The 15030-nt window shown below is 36.4% G+C and overlaps 1 protein-coding gene across 2 annotated transcripts in view; it reads right to left on the reverse strand.

Annotated features, from left to right (window-relative positions):
* Positions 1-1298: 1298 nt before the first annotated feature.
* The window catches only part of LOC149225516 (CLK4-associating serine/arginine-rich protein), a 57422-nt gene continuing 43690 nt past the window's right edge, over positions 1299-15030 (reverse strand). The window contains exons 10-13 of one of the 2 annotated variants that reach the window (XM_089377114.1): positions 2555-2691; positions 2295-2445; positions 1726-1791; positions 1299-1627 (exon numbers count right to left, since the gene is read on the reverse strand). In XM_089377114.1, coding sequence (XP_089233240.1) covers positions 1603-1627; positions 1726-1791; positions 2295-2445; positions 2555-2691 — 379 coding nt within the window. In that variant the 3' untranslated portion in view covers positions 1299-1602. The remainder of the gene's footprint in view (positions 1628-1725; positions 1792-2294; positions 2446-2554; positions 2692-15030) is intronic. The other variant, XM_089377115.1, reaches the window with a different exon arrangement.

Raw genomic sequence — 15030 nt, forward strand, 5'->3', positions numbered from 1 at the left:
ATGTAGACATTCTTAGAGATTATTAATAAATACACAACTTTGCATTTTGTTTTTAATCCTTCTCAAAGCCTAATACAATAATATTAAGTAGATCCAAGCTAATTACTTTTTTTTTAATCCTTCTCCAAGCCTAATAAAATAATATTAAGTAGATCTGGGCTAATTAAATATAGTAGTTGTTAAATTATAATAGTTGTATTTTGTTTTTAATCCTTCTCAAAGCCTACTACAATAATATTAAGTAATATTAAGTAGATCCAGGCTAATTAAATTTATTTTTAATCCTTCTCAAAGTCTAATACAATAATATTAAGTAGATCCAGGCTAGTAAATTTTATTTTTAATCCCTCTCAAATCCTAACACAATAATATTAAGTAGATCAAGGCTAATGAAATTATAGAGTTTACACAATAATATTAAGTAGATCAAGGCTAATGAAATTATAGAGTTGTTAAGAAGTCTAATACAATAATATTAAGTAGATCCAAGCTAATTAAATTTTGTTTTTAATCCTTCTCAGAGCCTAACACAATAATATTAAGTAGATCCCAGCTAATTAAATTATAGATTTGTTAAATTATATTAAGTAGATCCAAGCTAATTAAATTTTGTTTTTAATCCTTCTCAAAGCCTAACACAATAATATTAAGTAGATCCAAGCTAATTAAATTATAGATTTGTTAAATTATAATAGTTGTAGATAAAATAATTTTTTTTCTTTATTTTTATTTTATTAATGCTTCCCCACCTTGCATTCTGTAGAGTAACAACATCTTCAAAACCATCATAACAATACAAGTAAAAAAAATGGCACTCTTCTGAACTGCTTCATTCGATTGACACTATTTATCAAATTTACAGTGAAATTGAGATTTATCCTAAAGATTTAATTGATAAATATGAACTCTGAAAGTTTGAAATTTGCTTTTAAATATTAAATAATAGTTATTAAAATTGAAATTAATCAAAACCCAAGATTAAAATGGATTTATGCTAAGATTAAAATGGATTTATGCTAAATGAACAATAATTATTCTATGGTAAATAAAATACGTTGGATAAAATAACATGGTGAAAAAAAATAAGATCAATTTTTCACCAATTTATTTGGAAGAACAGAAGATAAGCTGGATCTATGTTAATTGAATATCACTAATTTATTTGGAAAAACACCAACAGAACAGAAGATAAGCTGGATCTATGTTAATTGAATATCAATTGTTCATTGTTGAAATAAAACCTAGTTTGTCAATACAGAATAAAATAATACTGGCTTCAAAAATATAAGATGTGCCTATTTTGGAGTGAAATACTCGATATATGCACTCATTTTTTCCAATGTAGCAGGCAGACATTAAAATGGAAAACAATAGGTGAGAAATTCAAACAGATTGGCCAAAAAGTCCAAAACCTGGATGACGCATATCCATTTACAACAGAAGATTCAGCCCATCATGAATACATCGAGTCTTTGTTACAATGAAACAGGAAAAAGAACATCAAGAGAAAAAATGACACGATCAACTTTCAAATATATGATCACAACATCCTTTCTGCCAAAATATAATATACACTGTCAGGAAGGATAAAAGAATATGATACTAGTATCTGGATCGACTCCGAACTCTGAAATGACAAGTCAGATTAGTCAGTGAAAACATTACTAAATAATTGCCAAAGTATCAACTAGCTAATAAATATATCTCCACATGAGGACTTACTACCTCGGTGAACGAGAGCGAGCATGGTATCTTCTTGGGCTCCTGCTTCTGCTGTGACGATACCTGCACCTTAAAATAAGCATACAAATCAACAAGAATTTTGAATCAAAACCTTGGGACAATATAGCTTATTTATCTGAACTTGGAACAGATGAGAATTTCGTGATTTAAAATTAAAGCGTGTTTATTCCCAGACAAAAAATTGTTCAGAGTGATATTAAGCAGCTCTGTAGCCAAAACTACAAGGCCCCAAAATTAAATTGCTGTCAATAACGCGTCACATATTACAGTTTTTTTCCTAAACAACACTTAAGCCCAATAACAGCAGAATATGAGGAAGAAATGTCTTCGACAGTTTGAAATGAGACCACTCGCATGGCAGAAAACCTAGAAGAGCTAAGCAAAAATTGAAGAGAATTTCCAAAATAAAGCGTTTTATTCTTGAATAGAACGTAGTGCATGCTATAGCCTTCTGCACTTTCTGGAAATTCCACGGAGTGGTATCGGGACAACACAGTGAAGAATGACATTAGTTTATGCTTTAAATAAAATCCAACTGTAGTTTTCCATACCTCACAGGGGAACGACTGCGACTGCGGCTGTAACTTCGACTACGGCTTCGGCGCCTATACTTGGCAATTCTACTTGTCTCAGCCAGTTTCTCCTGCCTCTGCCTCTCCTGCTCACGCCTTTTTGCCATTTCCACGACAGTATCCTTTTTAACTACAATTACAATTAATCAACATGTCACAACAATGTTAGTGTCAACGGGCATAGTCAACGTTAAGAAGACAAGGTTATTCCACGTGTTCAAATAAATTGTACAGCATACTTTGTTTGTTTAGCTGCTTGCTCATTATCCTCTTTAGGCGTTCCTGTGGGGTTTCCTTTTTCTCATTCTGCTGCTGCTTCGCCGGTGGTCCAGTATTACTTGAAGCCTTGTTCAACTTTGCTATTGCTGATGAAGTGCTGAAGCGAAATTTACAAAGCTAAAATCAATAATTACAAGATCAAATAACTCGACACAATAAGACAAAAAATTCAATCTTTCCAATCGCTATATCTGTATTTATCTATGATAGACTATTAAATGCATGAAAAATTTATTTCCTGCATCCATATGTATAGCTCTTATTAAAGGCATTCGTGCTTTGCTTGCATAATCCCCTCCCCTCTGGCACTGATTTATGCGTATGTATCGAACTAACGTGTCATTTTTTCTAGAACTAATTTCACCAATCGTCAACATCACCTAAACTTGATTTAACTTCAATTCCACAAAAATAACCAATTCTAGTGGTGCTCTACCCCTTGCCTCTCTGCAGCACCTCTCTTGCCTGAAACCCCACATGAAGTAAAGGCACTTGCCAATGGCTTCTCATTGACATGACAGAGGGGACAGTATGCATGCCAAGTTTGAGACCTATTTAAGGATGATCTGTTCTTTTCGTCCTCTATGGGAAGGGTTCTGTATTTGTAGTAGTATTCTATTTGATATCTTTTTGCAGAGATGCTGCATTTGTGGATCAGTAACATTAATGGGTCTGGATTTGTAGACTATGGCTCATATATGCAGACTTTCTATTAATTTGTTCGTGTCAATTTTTTGCTGATCGTTCAGGAGACAGATATATTAACGTAGAGGTGGCCTACAATATACCTTACATATTTATATAATTGGTTTATTCTTTTAATAATATTGATTTATGTAGTGTCCCGTGAACATTTTTTTATAGAATCCATATCTTATATATATTTTAATGAATATGTATTCACTAAGTTTCCCAACCCCTAGAAACGCTGTTCAGCGTTTCCAAAACCGAAACGGGTACGATCCGCCGTTAAAATGCCATTGAAACGTTTCCAAGCCATTTCAATTTTTTTGGAAACGGGGGATCCAGGTTTCGAAACGTATTGAAAGTTTGTAATTTTTGGATCCGTTTCTGGAACTCCGGAAACGTATCATGAAAAATCGTGATCCGTTTTACGGATCCATCTGTAAAGGCCAACAACCAGGAATGGATTTGGAAATTTGGAAAAGTCGGACCTGCCACCTCTTAACCTATATCACCCGGACCTTTGTGGCAAACCATATTTTCATAATTTCATCCCATTTGCCATTTCCTTCGACCATCAACACTGGTGGAGGAGGCTGTGCCGCCATGACCCGTCGCAATAGACACTCTGCAGCCCAAGCACAATCTTAGTCCCACCCAAGCACAGACTCCATCAATTTTCACTTGGGTGAGGCCGAGCACCTGAACCAATCCCCTAGTCTACAGCCCAAGCACATTGGCAGCTGGCTCAAGCACAACCCTGCAACAGCTCGAGCACAACCAGTTTAAGCACAGTATAAACTATTCAGCTCAAGTAGTCATTCAGTCAGCACAAGGGTTTCCGTAGCCACTCACAAAGGCTGCGTGAGGTTTAAGGTTAAACCATTGAGCTGCCGCAACCCGTCGCCTTGTGAGCCTGAGCCAGTGAGCAGGAGCCATTGCTTGTAAGTTGTCGGGCTTGACCCAATAGAAGGTTTACCTATAACAAAATTACAAATACTGTATGGAATCCAAATACTATTATCATAAATGTTCCACTGATTGCTTCTCAAAATTTAACTTTATTTTTTGCACTTCACAGATTCATTGATATGAAAAATGATACATTTTAAATCTATTAACCATAGGCCACCTTCTTGGGAGGGACGTTTCCTCTTTCCAGTAACTTAGGTTTGAGTTGGACTTTGAGAATCTTCTTTTTTAATGTTCTCACAACCCAGATTTTGGAACTTCAGGTAACAATGAACAGTGAACACTCAAAACTTTTGAAAGCATATCAAATGAGCAGAGCCAGGAAAGCGATGAAATATGCTCACTTCTTAACTGTGTAGAGTCTGAATTGGAGATGTGGCTTCCAGCCTCGTAGATTTTACAGTATCAGCATTATACTTAAAAGCAAGTAGTTGACTTTCAAAATATAAAAATCAAAAGCAGACTCTGATATAACCATGATCATTTAGCACGTAACTGTCAAGTTTAATATGAAGCATTGGACCCACTTGAGACAGATTACAAATTATTAGTTCTAACTTCTTGAATATATATTATAAATGTAACTTCATGTATATATATTTTAAATGTTGCAGGGGTTCTTGCCATTATACATTCCATCCATTGCTAAGTTACCGAAAACGTCCCATTCATGGCATTTTCAAGTTCATCAATTGATAACCAGAGACAAGAAATTGAATCGACCCCTACAATTGATCCACAGTCACCACTTTGGAAATATGCGATTGTTGCAGGGAATATCTAAAGAAGGGGATCATTGGTATGACTTTGCATCGAGTGTCAAAAGAAGTTCAAGGAATCATACACCCGGGTTAAAGCACATTTACTTGTCTTAAAAAACAATGGGATTTGAATATGCACTAGAGCACCTAAAGAGAATGGAATGGGAAAAGATTTAAGCAAGAAAAAAATTGTAAAAATATTAGAAAGAACAAGACAAGACAGATGCTTAAGCAAATGAGGTAAATTCTCAATTCAAACAACCAACAAGGTTGGGAGAGTCTTCAGCAAAGCCTCCACTTCCCACTCTCATGGAATTGGCAGCCCTAGTTCAAAGTGGTCTAATTAGGGACCGCTTGAAAAGAGTTTTAATAATGATGCTCAAGAGAAGGCAGATGCATCTATAGGTCAATGCAATTATGCAAATGGTCTTTCCTTAACATTGTGCAATCTCCTCACTGGGCAAAAATGATCAAAGCAGTGAATGAAGCCCCAAAATGATACAAGAGCCTTGGATATTAGAAGGTCCGCACTACATTGTTAACTATTGAGAAGTTAGATTTGGAGGCTAAAATAAACCCCATCCAGAATTCATGGCACATGTCAGGGGTATCCATCATTTCTGATGGATGGAAAGATCAAAAGAAGGCTTTTGATCAATGTGATTGCTCAGGGCCCAAAGGGGCCAATGTTTTTGAAGGCAATGGATTGTGAGGGACCGCTGAAAGATTCCCAATTCATTGCTGACATCTTGATTGAAGCAATTGAAATGGTGGGGCTAGAAAATGTTGTCCAGATAATAACTAACAATGCAACGTGTGTAGAGCAGTAGACCTAATTATTGAAGACAAATATCAACACATCTTTTGGTCCCCTTGTGTCGTAGATTCATTGAACCTCGTGTTGAGCAACATTGGAAGCAAATTGAGTGGATTCGACTTATTTTTGAAGAGGCAAAAGAAATTCAAGTCTTCACCACAAACCACCACATGTCCCAAAGAATCTACAGGGAGTTTGCGAAGTTGGAGCTCCTTAAGGTAGTAAACTTTAAAGTTCATTTCATAAATTATAATTTCTATGACTCTAAATTTTCATATATAAATTGGATTCTCAAATCATGATTCGTGAATCATACTAAGTATTCAATCAATTATAATTTTTAGTTTATTGAAACATTGATACTTGCAAGGCGTCGAGACTCGTTTTGCTTCTCACATCATAGTCTTAACAAGGCTTATGCAAGTAAAAGAAGCATTGCAATCAATGGCATGCAGTTCTCTTTGTAATCAATTGAGGCAATCCAAACTGAAAGAGCACAAGCAGTGAAAAGGTTGGTTGTTGATGATGAATGGTGGGATATGGTGGAGTACCTTTTGGCATTTACTAAGCCAATTGTGAATTTGCTACACATGATTGACATAGACATGCCTAATTTGGGATAGGTGTATGAATGCACTAACTCCATGACAGAGAAGATAAGGGTGGTTATAAATGCCAAAGAGAAGGACTCAGATGAAGTCTTTTGCAAAAAAGTAAAAGATCTTTTGACCAAAAGGTGGAACAAGATGACCACCCTAATGCACCTTTTGGCCTCTGCAGTGAATCCAAAATATTATTCTGCAAAGTGGTTAAGTAATCCAGAAAGAACCATGCCAAACAAAGACCTAGAAATCTCACAAAGATTTAAGAAATATTTTAAAAAGCTATTTGTAGATCCTGATATTGGGATTCAGATCTGTTCAAAGTTTGCTCATTTTGTGGGATTACAGGGTTTGTTGCAAATCTTGATTCTATTTGAAACAAGAACATATTAAGTCCTAGGGAAATTCCACATATCCAAAAACTGGTCATTAAGATCTTGTCACATGTTGTTAGTGCCTCTTCAGTTGAGAGCAAATGGAGCACACATGGCTTCATCCATTCGGTGAAGTGAAAAAGATTGAACTCCAAGAAGGTTGAGGAACTAAGATATGTTCATTCGAACCTTCGGCTTTTCTCACACAAGAGTGAGGAATACAAATTTGGGCCCACCAAACTGTGTGATGTGGAACCAGAGTTGTCTGACTTGGATATGATATTGAATGCCATGTCTCATATGACTTTGTTTGATGAAGAGACACCAATAATTGCATCTTCATGTGGACATGGCAGCGATGCGCCCACCCCAAAGAGGATCCAAATGTTGATGTGGCAATGGATCTTAATTATCTGAATGATGATATGTAAATGTAATTTACGATGACGTTTTAAACTTTTGAACAATGAACATTGAATAACATAATATGTCATATGATAGTAGGTCGTCAGTGATAGTTCATTTTGTAATTTGTACTACTTAGTGTGCATTATTAATTTTGGTGATGATGTTGATGATTGAAAAACGTAAACTTGATCATATGTTGAATGTTATAATAATTATTAACGATAATGAAAATGTTTATGCTGAATTGATGATGATGATTTGTTATTCATGATGATGATTCTGTATTTTTAAATATAGAATTTAAATTCTAAAAGACGAATGGTAATATGAATTTTTTATTTTGTCTCTCTTTCACACACACACATATATATATCGTTTCCTTGTCGTATTGTATTTGGATTTTTTGAAATTTTGCCATATCCGTTTCAAGCCCCGTATATGTATCTGTTTTAGTCCAACTTTATTCATAAAAAATATTCAAAATACCAAATTAGTTGAGAAGATAAAAATATATAATTATGCTACATTATTGTGAAGTTGTTAAATTGTCATCATAGTAGAATCTAGATTAATCATGCAACATCAACAATTTAGTACAACATAAGTAACACCGACCATATTACAAATGTAACCAGCCTAGATCCATCTTAATTCTAGATCTACCAAGCATCGAAAGGGATCAGATCTCTTTCACTTTAAAAGAGGTTTGCATGTCAAAAATTTTGATCCCTCTTGGCACTTGGTAGGTCCAAAGTTAAGATAGATCTAAGCCAATTTATTCTTTCCCTTTAAATAGAATATATTCCACATCAATACCATGGGTTCTCAATACCATGGGTCATTTTTATTTTTATTATTATTTTATTTTTACAAGGTTATTTTTATTTTTATTTTTAATTGTGTTTATTTTATTTTGACAGAGTTAAAATGTTTACATTACATTACAACATCTCTACCATACAAGGTTGGAGAGCGCCTCTTGGCACAATTACAAAGTACAAACTTACAATCAAAGACTAGAAAGTTGAGTAGACTACAAATTTATGAAATGAAATAGGCCATGTGCCTAATTTCCAAAATAGATATTAGATCTAGAGTCTCACAATTGAGAATTTTGATATGACAATTAAATCAATGGAAAAAAGGAGAATTATTTCAATCTACTATCTATTTTTCCTTGCTTTTGGCACCAACATCACCACCACGAGCTCCATGTACTTGTGGAGGTGGAGCTAATTATGAAGATGAAGTTGGACCTAGAGCTACTATAGTTGAAGTCTTGGTTAAGTTGATCATGGCAATAGGTGGGGATGGCATCTCAATATGATCATCATCATCAAAAAGCAATCATCAAGTTCTCTAAAGCCAATGCTCCATCCTCCAAATTGTCCTCCACTAGACATTCATCCCAAATATTATATTATTTATCCATCTTTGCCTCCTCGCAATGATGGCACAAGTGCAAGTTCACATAAACCAGGCTCTTTGTCAGATTTACATTCAATGTGTCTCTTGACACTGCGTATGAAATTGTAGGAACTCTGACACCTCATCACTGAAAGTATTCCCAGCTTATGAAAGCACCCTTTTACCTAACATTACAACTGTGGGGCATAAAAACCATACAAGTTCCAACACTAGAGAAAATTCAACTTCCCTTGATCTTTAACTAGATGGGGATAACCAAATAATCCTTGGGAACTTAATTAGGTAATCAATTGTTGTCATATGGTATCACACTCCTGACCAACAACAAGATTCTCTAATGTTCATATGCTATGACTCTGAACCTTTAAATTCATGTGCAGTTTTCTCTTCACCTCACCACTAAGGGCTAGTGTATAGAATAGTATTTTGGTGTAGGGACATGTGAAGGCATGGAATGGAATATTCAGCTTCGCCCACCACTTTTCCACCTCTATAAAGCCCACATTCTCTAGGCTCAACAATCTCTTTAAGTTAACCTATCATGGTCTCACTCTACTCATATACCTCTCAATCACTCGTCGATTTGAATCTATAATTCAAATCATGTTATAAATTAGCTTAGTGAATTGCAAAACATACTTAACCTATGACCCAAATTGAGGATATAAAACAGTACCTTGCACTGCAGCAACACTATCTCTATTTATGTATTATGTATACTCAATTGCTCCCATAAATCAGTCACCACCATATTAGTCATTGCCTTTCTTACCTTCAAGTATCTAAAGTTGAGGAAATAGCTACCATGTATACTCCTTGCAAAATTAAGTCACAGTAAGTTACATTGAACCTGTTAAATGTCATGAAACATTCTATGTCCTGTGATGAATTTGATGGACTTTCCTTATTGCATGTGCCATTGATCTAGTCACATTCTGTGCTTTAACATATCATGCATCAAAGGATTCAGTGTGTACCAAGCAACCCGTCCAGAAAGCTTCTATGCCTTGTAATAAATTTGATGGACTTTCTTTGTTGCATGTGACATTGATCTAGTCACATTCTATGTTTAACAATATCATGCATCAAAAGATTCAATGTGTACCAAGGAACCCGACCAGAAAATGTGAGGATGTACTTGTTCAATGATTTTTCCTACTCCCTTACAATTTGTTGTTATTTGAGTTGGCATTGAATGGTCCAATATCATTGATGGTTTTCAAAAGGAGGCTCGCAATGTGTTAAGAAAATGTAACAAGATGAGTCATGGCCTAGAAAGAAGATTGCACCACTAGCTGACACACAAGAACATTTATCAAATGTTGATTTTAACATTTGTCCAACTGTCAAATACAACAAAATCTCACTATCTGGCCATTCATATGTAAACCATCATAGGGTTCTCTGGACTTTGGCATTCTCCTTGTCTAGCAACATGGTTCTAGCATTCTCATATCTAGGGCTCTTGTATCCTTTAGGAGCATTATGGATGGCCTTGACCCTAGCCTGCAAATAGTGGGAGCAAAGAACATTGAATGGGTATACCATACGCAGTGAAAAACCAGATGCCACTAGCTTCGAGGGAACTAGATGTTGCGAATTCAAAATGGCTGAACATTCTCAATGCGACATTAAATTGAGACTTTTTCTACCACTCTTTCTTTGTGTTGCTTCCTCTTCCTTGATGATATTGGGGACAATTTTAATTCCACCAACATTGGGATTGTCACTCAATATAGGAGTGGTCTAAGAGCGAGCAGAGATTGTGTTGCTTCCTCTTCCTTGATGATCTTAGGGACAATTTTAATTCCACCAGCATTGGGATTGTCACTCAATATAGGAGTGGTCTAAGAGCGAGCAGAGAGCAGTCCAAGAGCGATAACAAAGTGCACTACCTTATGGAGCTCACGAAAGTTCTAGTATCATTAGTATTACATGACCCTACCAACAAATTTAGGGGTTGATCTTCCATGTGTACATTTATTTGCATAACATGTTATGCATAATCCAATTCTTGCATATAAAAATAGGCCTATAAGATTCATAATGAAACATCTATGTTGCGGGAAATGCCACTGTAGCAGTCATAGCAGTACCCAAAACACGTCAAAATGCCAAAATGGCCCCGAAACACCGCCCGTCATACGTTTCACAATTTGGAAACGCCATATGGTATTGTCGATGACGATTCAAGGCCATTTCCATAGTGTTTTGGCACATTTATTGAGTTGTGCGACCCACTCAAGCAACCAAGAAGAGCGTGGGGCCCTTTTATGGCCCAAAAACACTAAATTTATCATTTAAATTAAGTTCAATTCACTCCTAAGCTAATCTCAATTTGAAAAAAAAACTCTCAAAAAACATAAAATTATAATTCTTAGTAGCAACAAACATTATAATTGTGTTTTGGAGCATCAGGAGCAAGCTTTGGTGCACTTCAAGCATGAGAATAGTTGTGCACAGCAAGAAGAGGGGTGTGGGCAGCAGTTTTTTGGGTGAGTGGATTTATATATTGTTTTTGCAGCATTCATGGCTTCTCAAGAGGTGTTTCGAGTGCACTTAGAACTTCTCAAGCAACCAGGCAACAAGAATACTATCCTCTTTGGAAGTATGCTCCCAAAGTCAAGCAAACGAGTGTTGGGGGTACATGGAAATGGAGGTGCAATTGATGTAAAATTGATAGAACCTTCAAGGGCTCTTACACAAGAGTCAAAGTTCACATTTTACATGAAGAGATAAAAGCATTGTTTTAAAAACCGGCCGTTTCAAAACCGAAACGACCGAGTTGATCCGAGTTGATGCTGTTGGGAGTGACCCGGCCTTGGAAACGGTCCGGTTGGCCGAGCCACCCATGACTCGGCCAAGTCATGGGTGACTCGGCCAACCCGGCCGTTTCCAATATGACTCGGCCGAGTCACAAAGGGACGGCCCTCCACACGTAAACAGCATTTAAAAATTGATTTTTTTGGGATTTTTAAATTGTTTAATGTTTGTTTTGGATCTCAAACTGTTATACCAACCACTGTCTTACTAGAGCTCTGCTATATCGTTATAAGTTGTGCATTATTGTCATGCATATGTATAGATTATATATATAGTATATACTGTGTCAACTATTATGTATAGATTACTGCTATGTTTAATATGTATACTGTTATGTAGGCTGTGTATACTATGTAAACAACCAAGTCAAGAGATCAAGTGTTGAATCAAGTTGTTGATGAGAAACTGCACTGTTCTGAGGCCTTAAGAGAATATCAATCATCGCAACAAAACTAGAAACCAATGATTGGCTTAGTGCATATGATCCACAACATACCTTTGTACCAAATCACAACGAAATTTGAAGTCAATGATTGGCGTGGTGCATTTATTTCTTGAAGTTACTCACTGATATACAAAGTGATTACTGCCACTGTCTTATAGTGAGAGTCAACAACATATATTGACAATCGGATGTCAATGTCTTGCAGAAGTTTCGTTTATGCAATAAGGTATCGTCCAAATTACAATTGAAATGTCAAACGATGCCCTGGATGAGGGCCTACTCTTGCACTCAACAGAATACCTAAGAGACTCAAAGTTACAAAACAAATTAATGCAAAAAGGACCTAAACAGTACTATGCTGCTGGTTATAAGGCCTAAAATCTGCAGTTAATATAACTTTTCCTCAAGCCCTACTACACATGTCCGAGCCCTAAACACTTTACTTGAGTCTTCAGTGCAAATGATTATCCACAGTCAAGCATAAGTCCTGTAGTTCATTGCTAGTGGATGTCGAGTACTTTGGAGCAGGTCTGTAATAAAATTCTGGGTGTGCAATTGAAAAGGAATCCCAACCGAATCACAAGGGAAAAAGGAAGAGAACAGATCTTAAGGATAAAATAACCCTAGACTCAAGGTAAAACAACACCAGCGGATCAAAAATACAATAAAGTTCTGAAATTATACTCAAAGAATTACCCAAACGAATTCCATTGGAACACACAAAGGAATACAAATTGAAACCCTTACCTTGACACCTAGAGCTACTGTATTTTTTTTTCACTGTTCTAATGATGATGATCCAGAGATTGGTCGAGATGATCTTGGCTCCTCTGGCAGTAGCTACTAGCCAGTAGTAGTGTAGCTGCTAGCAGTGCTGCAATAGTACTAGTATTGGAGTCTGGTCACCATCACAGTTTACTTTTGTTGTAGAGGCCATTTCTAGCCTCCTTGGTTATTTGTATTTTGTTTTGAGTCTTTGATCATGTATGACAGTTGACTATGTAATTGTATTGCCATTGGGTACCATTTTGATATAATGGATTGGTTCATGAGCCTACTTTGATCATATGTTGTCTTCCATCTATATTATAATGCTGTGTGTTTGGAAACATGAATGAAAATCTTTAAAATTATGTTTAAAATATTTAAAATTATGTTTTTTAATATAAAAAATAAAAATTTAATGTATTTTTTACAACGACCGAGTCAGTGAAATCGAGCCGGCCGAGTCATTACCGTTTCGGAGTCGGAGTCGGAGTCGATCCTCGGTCGAGTCGGAGTCGGAGTCGGAGTTTTAAAACATTGGATAAAAGGTATTGAACTTTGTGCACAAACCAGAAATTTGGAGGTGAGGACTACATTTAAGAGAGAACAAGATGATGCTCAAAGGTTGAAGGATAAAAGAAGCAAAATCAGTATAAAGAATCGGGTGCAAGCTTTGGTGCACTTCAAGCAAGAGAATAGTTGTGGACAGCAAGAAGAGGGGTGTGGGCAGCAGTTTTTTGGGTAAGTGGATTTGTTTATTGTTTTTGCAGCATTCATGGCTTCTCAAGTGGTGTTTCAAGTGCACTTAGAACTTCTCATGGAACTAGGCAACAAGAATACTATCCTCTTTGGAAGTATGCTCCCAAATTCAAGCAAACGAGTGTTGGGGGTACATGGAAATGGAGGTGCAATTGATGCAAAATTAATTGCCCCCACATTTAGTTGAAAGTGATCAACATGTATTACATCATCCTCATCTTTTAAACTTTTGATTTGTTCTAATAATCTTGATTAAGGTTCTTTAAGCGTAAAGTTTCCTCTTCTTGTTCTGATAGGTGCTTCTTGTTGAAGAATCTAGGGTATCTAGGTTATGATGAGATTCTTCTGACAATGATAACTATTTCTGAAGAACTTTTACTTTTCTTATTAGCACAATCTTCTCTTATTACTATTAGTCTGGGTTCTCTTACTTCAACAAACAGTTACCAAAACAGAAAGATACAAGAACACAAGATGTTGGCTCTCAGCCAGGGCAAAACCTCTCTTTCCTAAAGAGGAAAACCCTTCTACAAATTTCTCTTATTGAAGCTTCAATTGACAAATGCCAAACCCTAGACCCTTGACAAGTAAATCCTCCAAGCACAAGATACAGTCTCTCTTCTGAACGTTTTCTTTGATGCCTTCTTCTATACTGCACCCTGACCTCTTCGTTCGCCTCTAAGTTACCGGAAACGGCTCCTTGACTGGCCAAAACGCCGTTCCCCGTTTTTGATACGTTTTCACCACTGAAACGGCAGAAAAACGGCTGAAATACGTTTTTTATGCTTCCAATACGTTTTCGATTTTTTACTGCCGTTTTTCAGCCGTTTTGATGGGAAAACCCTCCCGTTTTAAAAATTTCGATACGTTTCCGCCATTTATAATACGTTTTTACCAAATCGTAATACGTTCCAGGAATTTGTAAAACGTTTTTAAAAAAACTCAATACGTTTCATGCTGATGAGTTGGGCGCCTGCCGGGAACAGATTTTATACATTTTCGAATCCCGATTTAGCTTAGCGTTTTACGTTTTGAAGACTTTTAACTTTAAAGTATAAACGATTCATTCTAAACCCTAAACGACTAGCCGAGTTTGCTGCCGCCGCTGAGTGCTGCCGCCCTGAGTTTCACTGTAACAGCTTTCAACTTTCAAGTTTCAGTCTTCACTGTTCAGACTTCAGTTTCTGTTCACGCCGCTACAGCAGTTGCCAGTAAGTAATCTCTAATATCTTCTATAGCTTTAATATCTAGAATCGGTTGTGTGGACAGTTTTTATGTGGCTCAGACTAGTTTCTAAGCGCAGTGCAGTGACCTCTTAAGGCTCAGACCTGTGACAAATTTATTGAAGTATAACCTCAGACAAGTCAACCTTAACACCTCGATGAGTGGACAGTCACATTGCTTTGAACTTAGCCCAATAGCTCGGTGTTTTAGCACAGTTTGAACCGTGTAAGTTGTATGATGGTGTACTTAATCAGGTTTAATGGTTAACCATCTCTGCTACTGTCTACAATACAGTCATGCTACAGGTAAACTTGGTTTCAGTTTGAGTAACAGTTTCAACAAAGATAGAAACCGTTGTCATAGTCCTCAGTCAA

Source organism: Pinus tabuliformis, chromosome J (genome assembly GCF_031772625.1).
Source record: "Pinus tabuliformis cultivar Carrire ecotype Pingquan chromosome J, CPIR1, whole genome shotgun sequence".
NCBI lineage: Eukaryota > Viridiplantae > Streptophyta > Pinopsida > Pinales > Pinaceae > Pinus > Pinus tabuliformis.